Raw genomic sequence first — 13,651 nt, 5'->3', positions numbered from 1 at the left:
AATCCTCTTATACTCCTTTTAATTTGTGGAAATAAATTGTCTGTAAAGAAATATATATAAATATTGAAATATAAAAATTAAAAGTAAATATGTATTCATATTACCAAAGATAGAATAAACTTCGAAGAATATATTCTCAGCTCCACTTCCTGCACCGTTTTTAAATTCAGTTTATAATAAATCTATTTACTTTTAATAATTTTAGTCTTAAATTTTTTAATTTTTCGCTTCTTGATCTTTGGCTTTCACCGAAATAATTAATTTATAAGACGGAAAACACAGTAACTGTCAAATGCAGTTGTTACACTCTTTCATATGTAAATGAAACCCTTTATTACACATTGTGTACATCAACAGTCATTTTACCGGTCATTTGAACATCATTATTGATGGAATTATCCGTTAACTATTTTTTTTAGCAATTTTTAAAGAAAAATGTTGCAAGTGTGTTAGTAAAATCATTTTGTACGTGTTAGTTTCGGTCATACATTTCTTGTAGGGAAGAAAATTAATTCAAAGAGAAAAGAATAAAAGTAAGAGAATACGCGGCAATAATAAATCAGATATGGAAATCCGCTTTTTAAAAACATGTCGTTAAAAGGGTACTTTTTCTAATTAAAAGTACCAAATAACTTTAATTTCCATTTAAATTAACAAGACGAAATATGTTATAACTTAAAGCTATGCAAATTTAGAAGACATGTTAATGAAAAATTTATATGAATGGATTAAAAAAAATGAAACGTACATGTTTATATATAAAATTTTACATTTTTAGTACTGAAGAAAATATAATAGTACTAACTTTTCCATACCTGATAAAATTTCTATAAATACCACTTCTCCTCAACCAGCAACAACATAACGATTTTGGAAAGCAGCTGAACTACACAGAAGAGTCAAAGTGAAAATTATTAAAACTAATTACAATAAAAAAATAAACAACAGCTCGTTTGTGATTTCATTTGTATTTTTATAATCTTCAAAACGTTTTTTAACAATAAATAAATTATTTTTGACGCAACTACAACAGTTGAGAGAAAAATAAAAAATACCGTGTACAAAGTATTGAATCGAAAATAGTTAAAAAATAAAAGTGAAAATTTGTGAAAAAATAGATTTATCAATTTTTTTTTGTAAAAACAAACACTAATCAAAATTTGCAAAAAAAATTAAACAACGAACGGAATATACAAACATATTTTCATTGTAAACGTCATTATCTAGTTACAAAACAATTGCTTCGAACGAATGCCAACGAGAAAAAAGCAACAAAAATAAACTGCTGGCAACAAAAGTCAATAAAACGAAGAAAAGAAAACACAATAATAAACAACAACGCGAATAGAGAGAAAAATTTATTTGAATTTTCTGTTTTATTAACATTAAATAAACAACCTTTTTCAGTATAAAAAGGCAGCTGTATCTAAATTGAATTAATTCATCGCCTTTCCTCGAAAGTTTAGTCACTTTATTCTGTTGCATTTACTGATTTTCGTATTATGAATCTATCATTTGCTGGCTGCGGATTTTTAGGCATTTATCATGTTGGTGTGGCCGTTTGTTTTAAAAAGTATGCCCCACATCTGCTCCTAGAAAAGATAGCTGGTGCATCGGCTGGAGCTCTAGCAGCATGTTGCCTTTTGTGCGATTTGCCTTTGGGTAAGTTACGAATAATATAACAACATATTTTAACACAAATAATATTAAAAATGCTATTTATTAGTAGAAATATAATTTCACAATTTAAACATCAGATGGACTGAAGTCGCTTATCTTTATAAAACTAAATTGCGTAGAAAAAATAAAGCATTTGCCTAAATAAAAACGGGGGCTCGTCATTTCTTTAAGTACAATGTTTTTTCTTATGTATATGTATGTGTTTGTAGTACATACAATTCACACTCAAATATATACAAACATACATATGTATGTATACATATTTATATCTACAGACAATGAATCTTGTAGTAGCGTATCCAAAATCAAACAATTAAGACGCAATAATATCGTTTATGTTTGCTTTATATACCCACATCTATATATAAAATACATATATATACATATGTATTTATGTATGTACGAACATTTATACATATATCGCTCGATTCTTGAATTCGTTGTCAAATATTACATTCACAGTCTATTAATTCGGAACTAATATTTTGAGTTATGGCATTTTAGAAGCAAATAAGCGATATCTGTAAATATCATCTTATTCTAATAAACAACGAAATCAAAAATAGTGTTCATATAAGAAATCTTCATAGAATATACAAATGTATATTGTATTTATGTATGTAACACATTAAAACATACTCGTAGAAAGAAAATATCATGTGATTGTAGGTCATATCGCAGCTAATTTAGCTTCAGAAATATTCTCTGTGTTTTGTTTGCAAAGAATAAATGTGCGTTATATTAAAATATGTTTTTAGACATTTCTTCCCACAATTTATATTTTTAAGCATTTATTTATTCAAAATTACTCATAAAAATTGTAGATTTATATTTTGTAAACTTAAATTTAAGAAAACAATGTTAATATGACATTATTAGTATTTCGATTCTATAACTGCTCTTTATATACATATGTAATACAATTCACTAATAGCTCCTTACTATAAGGACAAAGTATATTATTATTATTGATTTTATTTAATCTTTATTGTCTTCAATAATATACAACAATAAACCACATGCGGAGTCTTAAATAAATTCAAAGTAAAATAATTATAATATAAATGCATTGATTAATAATAATCTCATAATAAATGCGTATATGCATGTATAAATGTTATTAGGTATGTGTGTGTGATTATATAGTATATCTTCAATGTAAAAATCAATCGTGTACATTACATTAAGGTCCTTAACAAATGTTCAAATAAAGCATATTTCCATATACCTACACGTATGTATTATAGTATATGAACTTTTATTCAAAATTTTAATAAAATTTTTTATATTATATTTTGAGATTCCACAACGAAGAAAGAAGAATCATTTCTACTTTACATTTTTAAATTAATTTTTTACAGTTTGATGAATCATTTTCTGCCAGAAAGTAACTTTTAATATACCTATTAGGTATCTCATAAAACTTATCTAAATGATTTTATTAAAAAATAGAAACCATTTCAATTATTAACGAAATTTGTATTATAACTAAACAATTTTGTTTTATTTATATTTTGTTAAAATTCGTCATCATATAACTTTTTCAAGCGCAAAAAGTTCAAAGTTTACTTTAATAAAACAATTTATTTACTATCTTTAATTTCATTTTATTTAGTATTTGCTTTTGTGTATGAGTTTTTTGTAAAATGTCTTTGTGCGTTCGATTGCAATTGCATTTATTTAGATATTGTAAAAAGTTAATATTCTGCCATTATTATTACAGTTGTTTATTTGTATAATGTACATATATACATTTATGTATGTATATTTAAAAAATGCTTATCTACAAATTGCAAAAATTTTAGGGCATTGACGGTTTTATTTTTTTGTTAAAAATAAATCAGCTCAAAATTTTTAATAAGTTTAAATATAAAACAAAAATTAAATCATCACTTGAAAACCTATTTCGCTACACAAAGAAGTTTTGATAAGCTAAAGTTTTTTGTTAAGATTTTTATTATTTGATTATTGAATGTGATAAAGTTATAATATAAACCAAGTATGTTTGTATGTGTCTATTCCTATTTACAGACTAAAGTGAAATAATTAATTTTTAAGATTTCACATGTGTTTTACCAAATAGTCTGTTGGTACATATAAGTAAAAAACATACATATGTACGTAATTTTGTTTTTATGTAAGTTTTTTTTTTGTACTAAATATTGCAATTTTAATCATTTAGCTCATAACAATAGTTGGTGATTTATAAACTTACATTTGTACGTATAATTCATGCATGTAGTTTAACATCTGTTGTTAGTTTCATTAGACTTTGCTAGTGGTATTAGTAGGTTATTAATGATAACAAAATCAGTGACCTCTCATTTACAAGTCTGTGTGTATGTTAATTTGTTACTCGTTCTTGTCCTTTTAAATTAAAGTAAAAAACTTTTAATTGAGATGTTTAAATGGTTGATTAATGAAATCACAATGTTTTATTCTGATGCATTAAGAGGAGGATAAACAAAAGTACGTATATTATTGGGTCAAGCTCATGTAAATATTTTTAAAGTAATCAGCGTCGTTTAAAATAACATGTGTGAAATGCACGCGTATTTCTTTAAAAATTTAGAATTGTTCTAAAATAAAGGGTAATGGGATTTGCTTAGAAATTTTTAGCTTTTGATTATTTAAATTGACGTCAATGTATATTTTGATTTTAAATAAACTGATACCTACATATTACCTATATATATTTATAAATTAATATATGCATTTATTTTGTTAAATTTCCTTATATTGATAATATTAATTTCATTACAATAATAAACAATAGAATCATAATACAAACACATTATTGAATATGTATTGTTTTCGCTGTTATCAGTTTGTTTTTAAATTGTAGTATAAGTATTTGATTCATTGTAATTTATAAAAAAAAAATATTCTATAATATTGAGCATAATATAAAACCATTAATTATACGTTTTTATTCAAAATGTTTTAATGGTTCAATATACATATTTTTAATCATTTAGGTGTACATTTTGCATTCTAAGTTTTTCATCAAAGTGTTATATATATTTGTATTTATCAAATACTATGTAATATATTCCAATTATTCATAAATTAAAATTTTTATAAAAAATTAGAAAGTTTCAATTAACAGAATTTGAAAAGTTAAGTAATTATTTTGTTTAAGAAAGTATCAATGTTCACTAGAAAAAGTTCCGAAAAATAAAAAATTATGATTTTATAAGCCTATTTTCAATTTAGATTGATAAGAGTAAGAATTTTTCTTTTATTGCCATTAAAAAGTAGCGGAAGGTATCCGTATTGAATGAGAAACCTTTTATTTAATCCACTTCACTATGTATGTACAGAAAATCATACGATCCGTCAATACAAAACAGATGGAAAATAAAACTGAGAGTATGTGTTGTCTTGCTTATAAATATGTACATGTCTGTATGTGTGTCTGCTGATGACGGAACGCACTTATTTATAACATAATAAACCTTGGAAACGATAAAACATTCACCATACTCATACAATCGCATTTTTAGGGCTCTTGCAAGAATAAGTGAAAACCGGTATATGGCATTAACATTTTATAAAAATACATATAATGTACTACGTATTTATATAAGGGGGTGTGTCTCTCAAAGCCAAATATAAATTGTATTTATATGTACATGCGTGTATGTGTACGTGTTTTGTGGATGGTACCTTTGCATTCAATATTGTGCTCATCTTTAAGGTTGATGACCGTATTTTGTTTAATGGGTGACGACCTACTTAACTTTGTTTTCATTTTTTACTTCAAATGGAATTTTACTGGAATTTTTTCTATGCAGAATAATAACAAATCTAGAATTTTCTCAAAGAATCTATGAATAAATATTTACATAAACAAAAATGCATTTATAATTGGCCATAAATGTAAATAAATATTATAAAGATACATACATATGTATGTATGTACGTAGTTAATGTTTGGAAGAGGTTTTATCAAATAATAAAATTAATACATACATGTATGAGCCTATCATCTAGAAAGTTAGTATAATTAATATCAGTTAATTGTATGGCGAACAAATTTTTAATTTTAAAAAGTTTAATGATACTCAATTATAAAATAAATAAGAAAATCACCTGCATATGTATGTATATAAATAGAAATATAATAAATTATATATATGTAATTATTATTGTACTAATATAGTTACTTATGTATGTAGGTATGTACATATGTACATATACTCCTTCAATGTATAGTTTGTTTATTTGAAATTATAAACCAAAACCGCAAAAGGTTTATGATAAATATTTTTAAAAATAGGAATTTATTTGTTTATTAAGCACGTGACAGTGTATAAATTGTATGAAAATAATGTGTTCCCAAATTATATAATTTTGATTAAATTCATATTTCTAAGTTCTGGGTAAAAATATGTTACTATTTTCTTATTGTTGGTGAAACAGTTTTAATATCTTCTAGAGAATGAACAAATTTTTCTTTATTTTAAACTTCTGAGTAAATCATAAAATTAACATATTCGAAATTTAACAAATTTTATATTTAGTAAATGTACCTTTTTCCCATTGGGACACTCTAAACATAAGGAACATGTTTTTATACGTTATCTTAAAGCCACATGTTGAAAATTATGTTGTTCACACACACACACACACATACATATGTATGTATATAAATGTAGATATTTCTGTATAATTTACAAAATGTAAAAATATTCCACTGATAATGAGTTTGGCCTCTATTTTTATGGAGGCTCGTCACTTTTTGTTTTTGTAAATGTTGTAACATTGTTAGTGCTCATTTAAAATGGTTTAGTTTTAGTTTTCAATATTTTGCGCCCGTGCCTCTATTTTTTTATTATTTTTTTGAACATAAATGTACTATGTACATTTGTATGTATTAGTTTAAAGAATTTTACGAAAATTGTTTTTTCTTAACACAAAATGGAAAATTTGTAACAAGTTGAAGGTCGGTCGTGTTTTTAGATCGCTGTGTTTACATTTTATATATTTAAGTATTTTATAAATATGTAAATAAATAAATAAATGTATTTACCACCTAATTCATAAAGTTATTCATCGTTTATTTTAGATTTATTACGCATATTTTTCATACAAAATACCTACAATAAACCATTAATAACTTTATTAAGTATTTATGAATATGGGGTTTAATATGTACCCCTGCTATTTATGTACATATGTGTGTAATATTATGTAGTAATATTTTATTAATTTTGTTTTGATACATTTTAATACTTTTATTGAATAATAAAAACAACTACGTTATTTGTTTATAATTGACATTTGTTTACGAAGTAGCTTTATTTTTGTGGTAAACAATTTTTAAATAGATTGTAGCAAATTTTGCAATGCATGACAAATATTGTTTACTTTACAATATTTTTACATTTAATTTATATACCTATGTACATAAATATATACATATTTGCTTTTCTGACTAGTTCTAAGTTGAATTGAATAATACTGCTGCACTATAAAGTATAAATTTCGAGAAATTAAAAAAATCATAAATTCTTTAAAAAATATAAAATAAAATTTCTTTATATAAACAAATAGTGTTTTTATCAACCTACAAACTACGTACAATAATTTTCATACGCACTTTAATCCTTATCAGTAAATGTGCTAATAATTTCGGCACAAAAGACCCCCTAAAATGTGAAAGATAAGAAATTCTCAATTAAATACATACGCAGTTTTAATTGGACTGCTATTTCCAGTTTTATTTAGTACAATAAAATAATGTGGCTAATTATGTAAAAGATATTTCAACAAAAATGTTAAACCAAATTTAAAATCCTTTAAAATATGAATGAATAGAATTAAAAAATATATATAATTCTTTTTTTTAAATCAAATTTCAATCTATAGAATTCAACTAGCAAGATTAACAAATATTTATGTGTATATATTGAGTTATCAAACTACTTGCGCTATAAACCTTTTAAATCATTTTTCAGTGACAAGATTGATAAGTTTTATGCCTGGGAAATGCAATTGACGTCAATATACATATGTACATACGTCGGTTTTCACAAAGAATTAAAAATTCCTTATTTTTCAAATACTTATGTATGTATATATAATTCGTATTTTATATAATTTATATAAAACTGTTTAAAAATTGCATTATTATTTTCCAAATTAATAAAGTTTCTTTAAAGAAATTTATCAGTAATAGTATCTCTATAATATATACTGAACTTCTGTTAAAAGTATACTATATATTTTCATTGATTATTAAAATGAGAGCACGCACGCCACTATTGTTCTGATAATACTTAAGTGTTTTTATTGAAAATGCTAAATAAAATCTTTAATTTATATTTTCAGGAAGCATGACTTCTGATTTTTTCCGTGTTGTTAATGAAGCTCGCCGTCATTCCTTGGGTCCATTTAGCCCATCTTTCAACATTCAAACGTGTCTTTTTGAAGGTCTACAAAAGCATTTGCCTGATGATGCTCATAAACGAGTCAGTGGTCGCTTGCACATATCTATGACCCGTGTATACGATGGCAAGAATGTTATTATATCTGAGTTTAATTCGCGAGATGAGGTTTTGCAAGCATTATTATGTGCTTGTTTCATTCCCGGCTTCTCTGGAATACTACCACCACGCTTTCGGGGCGTCCGTTATATGGATGGTGCATTTTCGGACAATTTACCAATTTTAGATGAAAATACCATAACTGTATCGCCCTTCTGCGGAGAAAGTGATATATGTCCACGCGATCAAAGTTCCCAGTTGTTCCACCTTAATTGGGCCAACACCAGCATTGAGATCTCCAGACAAAATATTAATCGATTCGTTCGTATTCTCTTTCCGCCAAGACCAGAATTTTTATCGAAATTCTGTCAGCAAGGTTTCGATGATGCTCTACAATTTTTGACTCGTAACAATTTAATAAATTGTCGCCGCTGTGTGGCTGTCCAGTCAACATTTGTAGTTTCGGAAACAGTAGCTCAACCTCAAGATTTCGATCCGGAATGTAGAGAATGTAAAAAGCATAGAAAGGTACGATATATGCATTTCAACTTATCGAAAACAATTATAATAATTTATATATATTTTGTATTTAATTTAGGATGCATTAACTTCTAATATGCCACAAACTGTATTGGATGTTATACAAGATTATATAGAGCAGGCTAATAAGGGTCTGGCAAATTGGATATTTAAACATCGTGGCATTAAGTTGTTATCTTTGCCAGCTACGGTGCCAATGGATTTCTTTTTGGCTACAGTATCTAAGTAAGTAGCTTATTTATCTTAATGAAAGTTTAGTTTTAATTTTCCCTATATTCTTAAGGCTTAGCTCACTTACACCAAAACTTACGAAACAAATGCGGCAGATGGTAGAAGAATTTATATACCAATTAAATAATACTCTCCAAGTGCGTATATTTAATAAGTTTACGGTAAGTTTAACCGTACAACTGAATTTGAAATTATTTTAAATACTAAATATTTCGTAATTTATTTAACTAGATCTGTGATCCACCTCATTTCGATACGACTGGTTTGTTACATTCAAAGAGATTATATGGGCCTAGAGTTTCAATATTAGTAGATGAATGGTAAGTTAAATTTGCTCCTTTATTTTAAATAATATTAATAGAAAGTAATTTTTTGAAACAGTGGCGCAGCACCTTTAGAAGATGATGTTGATCATTTTGAACATGTTTTGAAGGTTACAACCCACAATGATGCATTGTATGCTTATTACTACACTGATGATAACACAAATAAAGTAAAAGTAACCGAAATATTTGATATGACAGAAAATATGGATCTAGCAACAGATTTAAAACAGTACGAAGGCTCCGTTGAAGATCATCCCAATCCACATCAACATCATCACAACACTGTGGTTAGCGAATGGAATGGCGTTGAATCGGGTAATTATACTTATATATAATAAAATATAAAATAGTTTAAAAAACAATAGCAATAACGATATTAATTTCATATTACATTTTTATATGCATATCTAACCCTTCCACATGTAACCATCATTGTAAATAAAACAACAAATTTGTTTTTTACAGTCCAGATAATACCTACACCACCAGATTGTCGTGAAGATATTTTTTAAAATTTTACACTACTTAAACATCAATTACTAATAATTCGCACTTAAAGAAACGACAACCACACCACCAACCATCCACTAGAACACTAATTTATATAAATTCCTTTAATACGATTTGGTTAATAATATTTAAATTTATTTTTAATTTTAATTAAAGGTAAATTTATCTTTTGGTTCATTTAATGTTTTTCTTTTTCTTAAATCGTTTTGTTGTTTGTATTTTTTAAAGTAATCATAGTTGTCTTAAGAAACTTTTACATTAATAAAAACACTTAATATTTACTTCTATTTTTTAGATTTCTTTATTGATCAACAATCATTGTCATCATCAGATTCCAAAATAGTTGATGGCGAGAGTGATATGCCAAATCAACTACTTATTATACCAAACGTCTCCCAATCAGCATCAACCGAATCATACAATAAATATCAAATAGCATCGGATACTTCATCAATAGCCATCGAAGATGATAATATGGTGGATGCTGTCGAAGAGTCTTGTGTTTTTAGCGATCCCGAGGTAGATCATCCTTATTATGAAGAAGACGAGGCCACGCAGTCATCAACAGCAACACAAAGACATACTAGATATACGCCGCATTCTCATGTACATTTAAAATTGATCTCCACTCAGCAGGAGCCTTTGGTGTCCCCTCATTCCATAACCGATGAACTTTGTATAGATATTGAATGAATGAACTGATATTGTACATTTCTAAGACTACGCTCTCTCTCCCCCTTACTGTCTCTATTTTCAATTCCTCCGTTTAGGTCTTAAGTTTTTAAATTTCTCGTACTGATTTTTTATTCTTTATTTCCTAAATTATTTATATTTATAAAATAATAAGAAACCATGTAAAGTATAAACGCACAGTCGATAAAAAGCGCTGAAGTCAAAGGTAAAAGCCAAGCTGAAATGCCTTTAAAAATTCATTAACTTAAGGAATTCTGAAAGATGATAGAGATTAGGGTATTTCGAAATAATTTTTCGAAATAAATTTGTTTGTGTTTTTGATATTGCCATTATTAATTTGTTAACATATACACATAATTATTAATCATTACGAAAAATGTATAAACAATTATATACCATATTATTATTTTTTTATCATAATTAAGTATGCAATGTATGTACCTTTCATTACAATATTAGTTTAAGTAAAGAAAATATGTAACGAACGAACGTTCTATAAACAATTCTAAAATAAAAATATGTAAAATAAAATAATTATTGTTTTCTTGTTAAAATCAACCTATAAAATTTATTGTTAAAATCATGAAATTTAAATAGTATGCAATTGCAAGTCATAAAATGAAAACTTTTATAAAATGATAAAACATAATATTGAGCGCAGCTCTTTATAAAACTTTCGACATAGAATAACTAATTAATAATCATTGAGATCCATTGAGAAGTCAAAAAAATCCGAAATGTAATGTCGACGGTCTAAACGTTTGCTGTATTCATCTCTATTCCAAAATGGTGTCCATTCTATCCAACTGTTGGAACTGTATTTAAATAGAAATTTGAATTTAGAATGAATATGCACTTGTAGACAACAAATCTAGTTACATCTTAAGTTTTCCTGTGTGATTGCGCCGATGTATGACTGGTGAGGTGTATTGGTCCATATTTGACAAAATTTCTGGATTTGCATTAGTTTCAGTCATAGATTTACCCGGATAGCTAAAATATATCGATGGAATGGTTTTAACAAAAATTTACGCAATATTGACTTACCCGTTTTTCATAGTCGAATTAAAAATTTTACGATTTTGTACAGGCATTAAATCTTTCCTTAACTGTGTCGTACATTCATACTCTATTCTCTGCCAATGGGGAGAACTGTCGCTGTTGATTATTTATGTAAATTATTGGTTTATCTATTATTCAAATGTTTCTTACTTTATATGAGTTGAGTTGAATAATGAATCCATTGCAGTACTCTCGTTTAAATCATAATCCCGAATTTCATTCAAAGATGATTCAAAAGAAGTGCTCTTTCGAAGTGGTTTACGCTGCAAACGGTTAGTTGAATCTCTCCGCCATGCTGGACTAGGATATACTTTTCTTTTTCGCTGGGTACTTATAAATGAAAACTACTAATTAACAACACCTTAATACCTTGAAATAATATCTTACCAATTATGAATTGGTTTGTTACAGAAACCCTCATCATTCTTTTCAGTTAGTTTTGCAACCTCTGTGTTGCCTGGACTTGCATATTCGGTAAGAATATCTAAATTTCGATTTTCTAATTAAAATTTTCACATCAAATAAATAAATAAAACTCTTGTTATACCATATTGCTGGCTTAGTGGATATTCCAGCTGTTGGGGCAATTGTAATTCCATTTTAAATTTGGCTCAACCCCAGGATAAATGAATTTATAGTAAAAACTGCTTTCAAATAAATATGAAGACATAGAAAAAGTTATACTTTAAAGATCAAAAAATTTGTCAAATTACCTAGTTTTAAAAGTAATACTGGTTAATCTTAATTTTTACTTTAATTTAATTTCGCATGTAACGGTACTTTAAAAAAGCCAGTGTGAAGACAAGGCATAATTAATAGTTGTATTACACATTTACATACATATGTTTATACATTCCTATTTACAATGGCTCAACTCAAATTTCTATTGCACTTGGGTACGGATTAAACGTTAAGAAAAACATACATATTTTGTTAATAACAATGAATAATTTATTTCAATCTAGTACATAACACTCATAATTTAATTAAAATCAACTTGATTATGTTGAGGAATAAAAGCAACTGTATAACTGCAAAAAAATTTTCTCATCGGAGACCATTGGTTTCAGTCAACATTTTGTCTTAAAAAATAAAGACATTTGATGCTTGACCCAAGTTGCTGATGAATCTTTTAAATGCTATGCCTGAACTTTATCCAAAACAATCGGAGCTAAAAAGTAAATAAATTAGCAGTGAAAAATGTTATTTTGTAATACAAATTATATTCAACTTACCCAGACGTATGGCCAAACACAAAACGGTAAACATTATAAAATTATTGCGTACATCAGCTTGTACCCGCTTCTTTTCCTCGGCGGGATCAATTTGTGGAGGCATTCGAAACATTATTTTGTATTTTATTAATGCTAAATTTAAGAAAAGTCCAAAAAATCCTTCTCACAGAACGAGTAATTTCCAACAAACTCGTGTTTTTTTTATGTAAACTGTTTTCAGAGTTGCATAAAATGGTACTTTTTGTGTATACACGTGAAAAAATACATAAAAATTATAAACAAAGCAGAAATTACATAAAAATATAGCAAACTCATTGATTTACATGTGAAATATTGAAATATAGAAATAAAATGATATATAGAAATAAAATATTGATAGAAATTAATTTTTCTGCAGTGTACTTTCTATGAGATGCTGTGATGTTAAGGCCCAAACAAATTTCCAAATTTACCCAAAAAGTTGTTATACTAAAATATTTTTTAAGCAGCAAAACAAAAATATGTGATCGATATGTGAATGGAACCCAATATTCTTTGAGCAGCAAAACTAAAATACGTGATTTTTACTGAGTACTTGAAAAAAAAATTATATAGTAATTGATTCATTAATCGATTCCCTATCGATCACTATTGGCTATTGTGGTGCACACGGATTATTAAAAAAAATTTTGTATAAAAACGTTTTCCTATTTTTTGTCAGATTTGTCAATATGTCGAACTGTCAATATGGAAAAACTTTACATAGGGATCGATTCCTTATTCGATTCCGTATCGACCACTATTGGCTGTTTTTGATGCACACGGAATATTTTAAAAATTATTGGTATAGTTTAGTTTGGTCCATAGTCAATCTATTTCATTTTATATCAATAATTCAATATTT

At 26.7% G+C, this 13,651-nt stretch overlaps 3 protein-coding genes across 6 annotated transcripts; 1 reads left to right on the top strand and 2 right to left on the bottom strand.

Annotated features, from left to right (window-relative positions):
- Positions 1-1,081: 1,081 nt before the first annotated feature.
- On the top strand, positions 1,082-11,002 carry LOC111691252 (1-acylglycerol-3-phosphate O-acyltransferase Pnpla3). 3 transcript variants are annotated; one of them, XR_002762460.2, is made up of 8 exons: positions 1,082-1,662; positions 8,017-8,699; positions 8,770-8,936; positions 8,995-9,103; positions 9,174-9,262; positions 9,324-9,583; positions 9,734-9,934; positions 10,074-10,215. XR_002762460.2 is itself a non-coding variant. In XM_023453922.2 (7 exons), exons 1-7 carry the CDS (start codon positions 1,503-1,505, stop codon positions 10,469-10,471), a joined length of 1,842 nt encoding a protein of 613 aa, XP_023309690.2. In that variant the 5' UTR covers positions 1,082-1,502; the 3' UTR covers positions 10,472-11,002. The 3 variants fall into 3 exon arrangements, 2 of the variants coding, with proteins under 2 accessions (XP_023309690.2, XP_023309682.2); XM_023453922.2 differs by lacking the exon at positions 9,734-9,934 and having other exon boundaries at positions 8,995-9,079; positions 10,074-11,002; XM_023453914.2 differs by lacking the exon at positions 9,734-9,934 and having other exon boundaries at positions 10,074-11,002.
- A 9-nt stretch (positions 11,003-11,011) lies between these two features.
- On the bottom strand, positions 11,012-12,369 carry LOC111691097. 2 transcript variants are annotated; one of them, XM_046953141.1, is made up of 7 exons: positions 12,247-12,369; positions 12,081-12,177; positions 11,921-12,017; positions 11,684-11,863; positions 11,519-11,629; positions 11,351-11,464; positions 11,012-11,286 (listed from the first exon to the last, which is right to left on the bottom strand). In XM_046953141.1, the coding sequence occupies exons 2-7, from the start codon at positions 12,130-12,132 to the stop codon at positions 11,166-11,168; spliced, it is 675 nt and encodes a 224-aa protein (XP_046809097.1). In that variant the 5' UTR covers positions 12,133-12,177; positions 12,247-12,369; the 3' UTR covers positions 11,012-11,165. The 2 variants fall into 2 exon arrangements, with proteins under 2 accessions (XP_046809097.1, XP_023309516.2); XM_023453748.2 differs by lacking the exon at positions 12,247-12,369 and having other exon boundaries at positions 11,519-11,623; positions 12,081-12,231.
- A 92-nt stretch (positions 12,370-12,461) lies between these two features.
- On the bottom strand, positions 12,462-12,984 carry LOC111691069. The gene is made up of 2 exons (XM_023453696.2): positions 12,769-12,984; positions 12,462-12,704 (listed from the first exon to the last, which is right to left on the bottom strand). Exons 1-2 carry the CDS (start codon positions 12,878-12,880, stop codon positions 12,673-12,675), a joined length of 144 nt encoding a protein of 47 aa, XP_023309464.1. The 5' UTR covers positions 12,881-12,984; the 3' UTR covers positions 12,462-12,672.
- Between the last annotated feature and the right edge of the window lie 667 nt (positions 12,985-13,651).

Source organism: Lucilia cuprina, chromosome 5 (assembly GCF_022045245.1).
Source record: "Lucilia cuprina isolate Lc7/37 chromosome 5, ASM2204524v1, whole genome shotgun sequence".
NCBI lineage: Eukaryota > Metazoa > Arthropoda > Insecta > Diptera > Calliphoridae > Lucilia > Lucilia cuprina.
This window is presented reverse-complemented; position numbering and strand designations above follow the sequence as displayed.

Bases quoted from the DNA above. Each gene is read 5' to 3' on its own strand.
- LOC111691252 (XM_023453914.2), top strand. From the start codon at position 1,503: ATGAATCTATCATTTGCTGGCTGCGGATTTTTAGGCATTTATCATGTT. The intron at 1,663-8,016 runs GTAAGTTACGAA...TTATATTTTCAG, and splicing joins TTTGTGCGATTTGCCTTTGG to GAAGCATGACTTCTGATTTT. The intron at 9,263-9,323 runs GTAAGTTAAATT...TTTTTGAAACAG, and splicing joins TCAATATTAGTAGATGAATG to TGGCGCAGCACCTTTAGAAG.
- LOC111691097 (XM_046953141.1), bottom strand. From the start codon at position 12,132: ATGGAATTACAATTGCCCCAACAGCTGGAATATCCACTAAGCCAGCAA. The intron at 12,018-12,080 runs GTATAACAAGAG...ATCGAAATTTAG, and splicing joins TCCACTAAGCCAGCAATATG to ATATTCTTACCGAATATGCA. The intron at 11,465-11,518 runs GTAAGTCAATAT...GATATATTTTAG, and splicing joins AATTCGACTATGAAAAACGG to CTATCCGGGTAAATCTATGA.
- LOC111691069 (XM_023453696.2), bottom strand. From the start codon at position 12,880: ATGTTTCGAATGCCTCCACAAATTGATCCCGCCGAGGAAAAGAAGCGG. The intron at 12,705-12,768 runs GTAAGTTGAATA...TTTACTTTTTAG, and splicing joins GTGTTTGGCCATACGTCTGG to CTCCGATTGTTTTGGATAAA.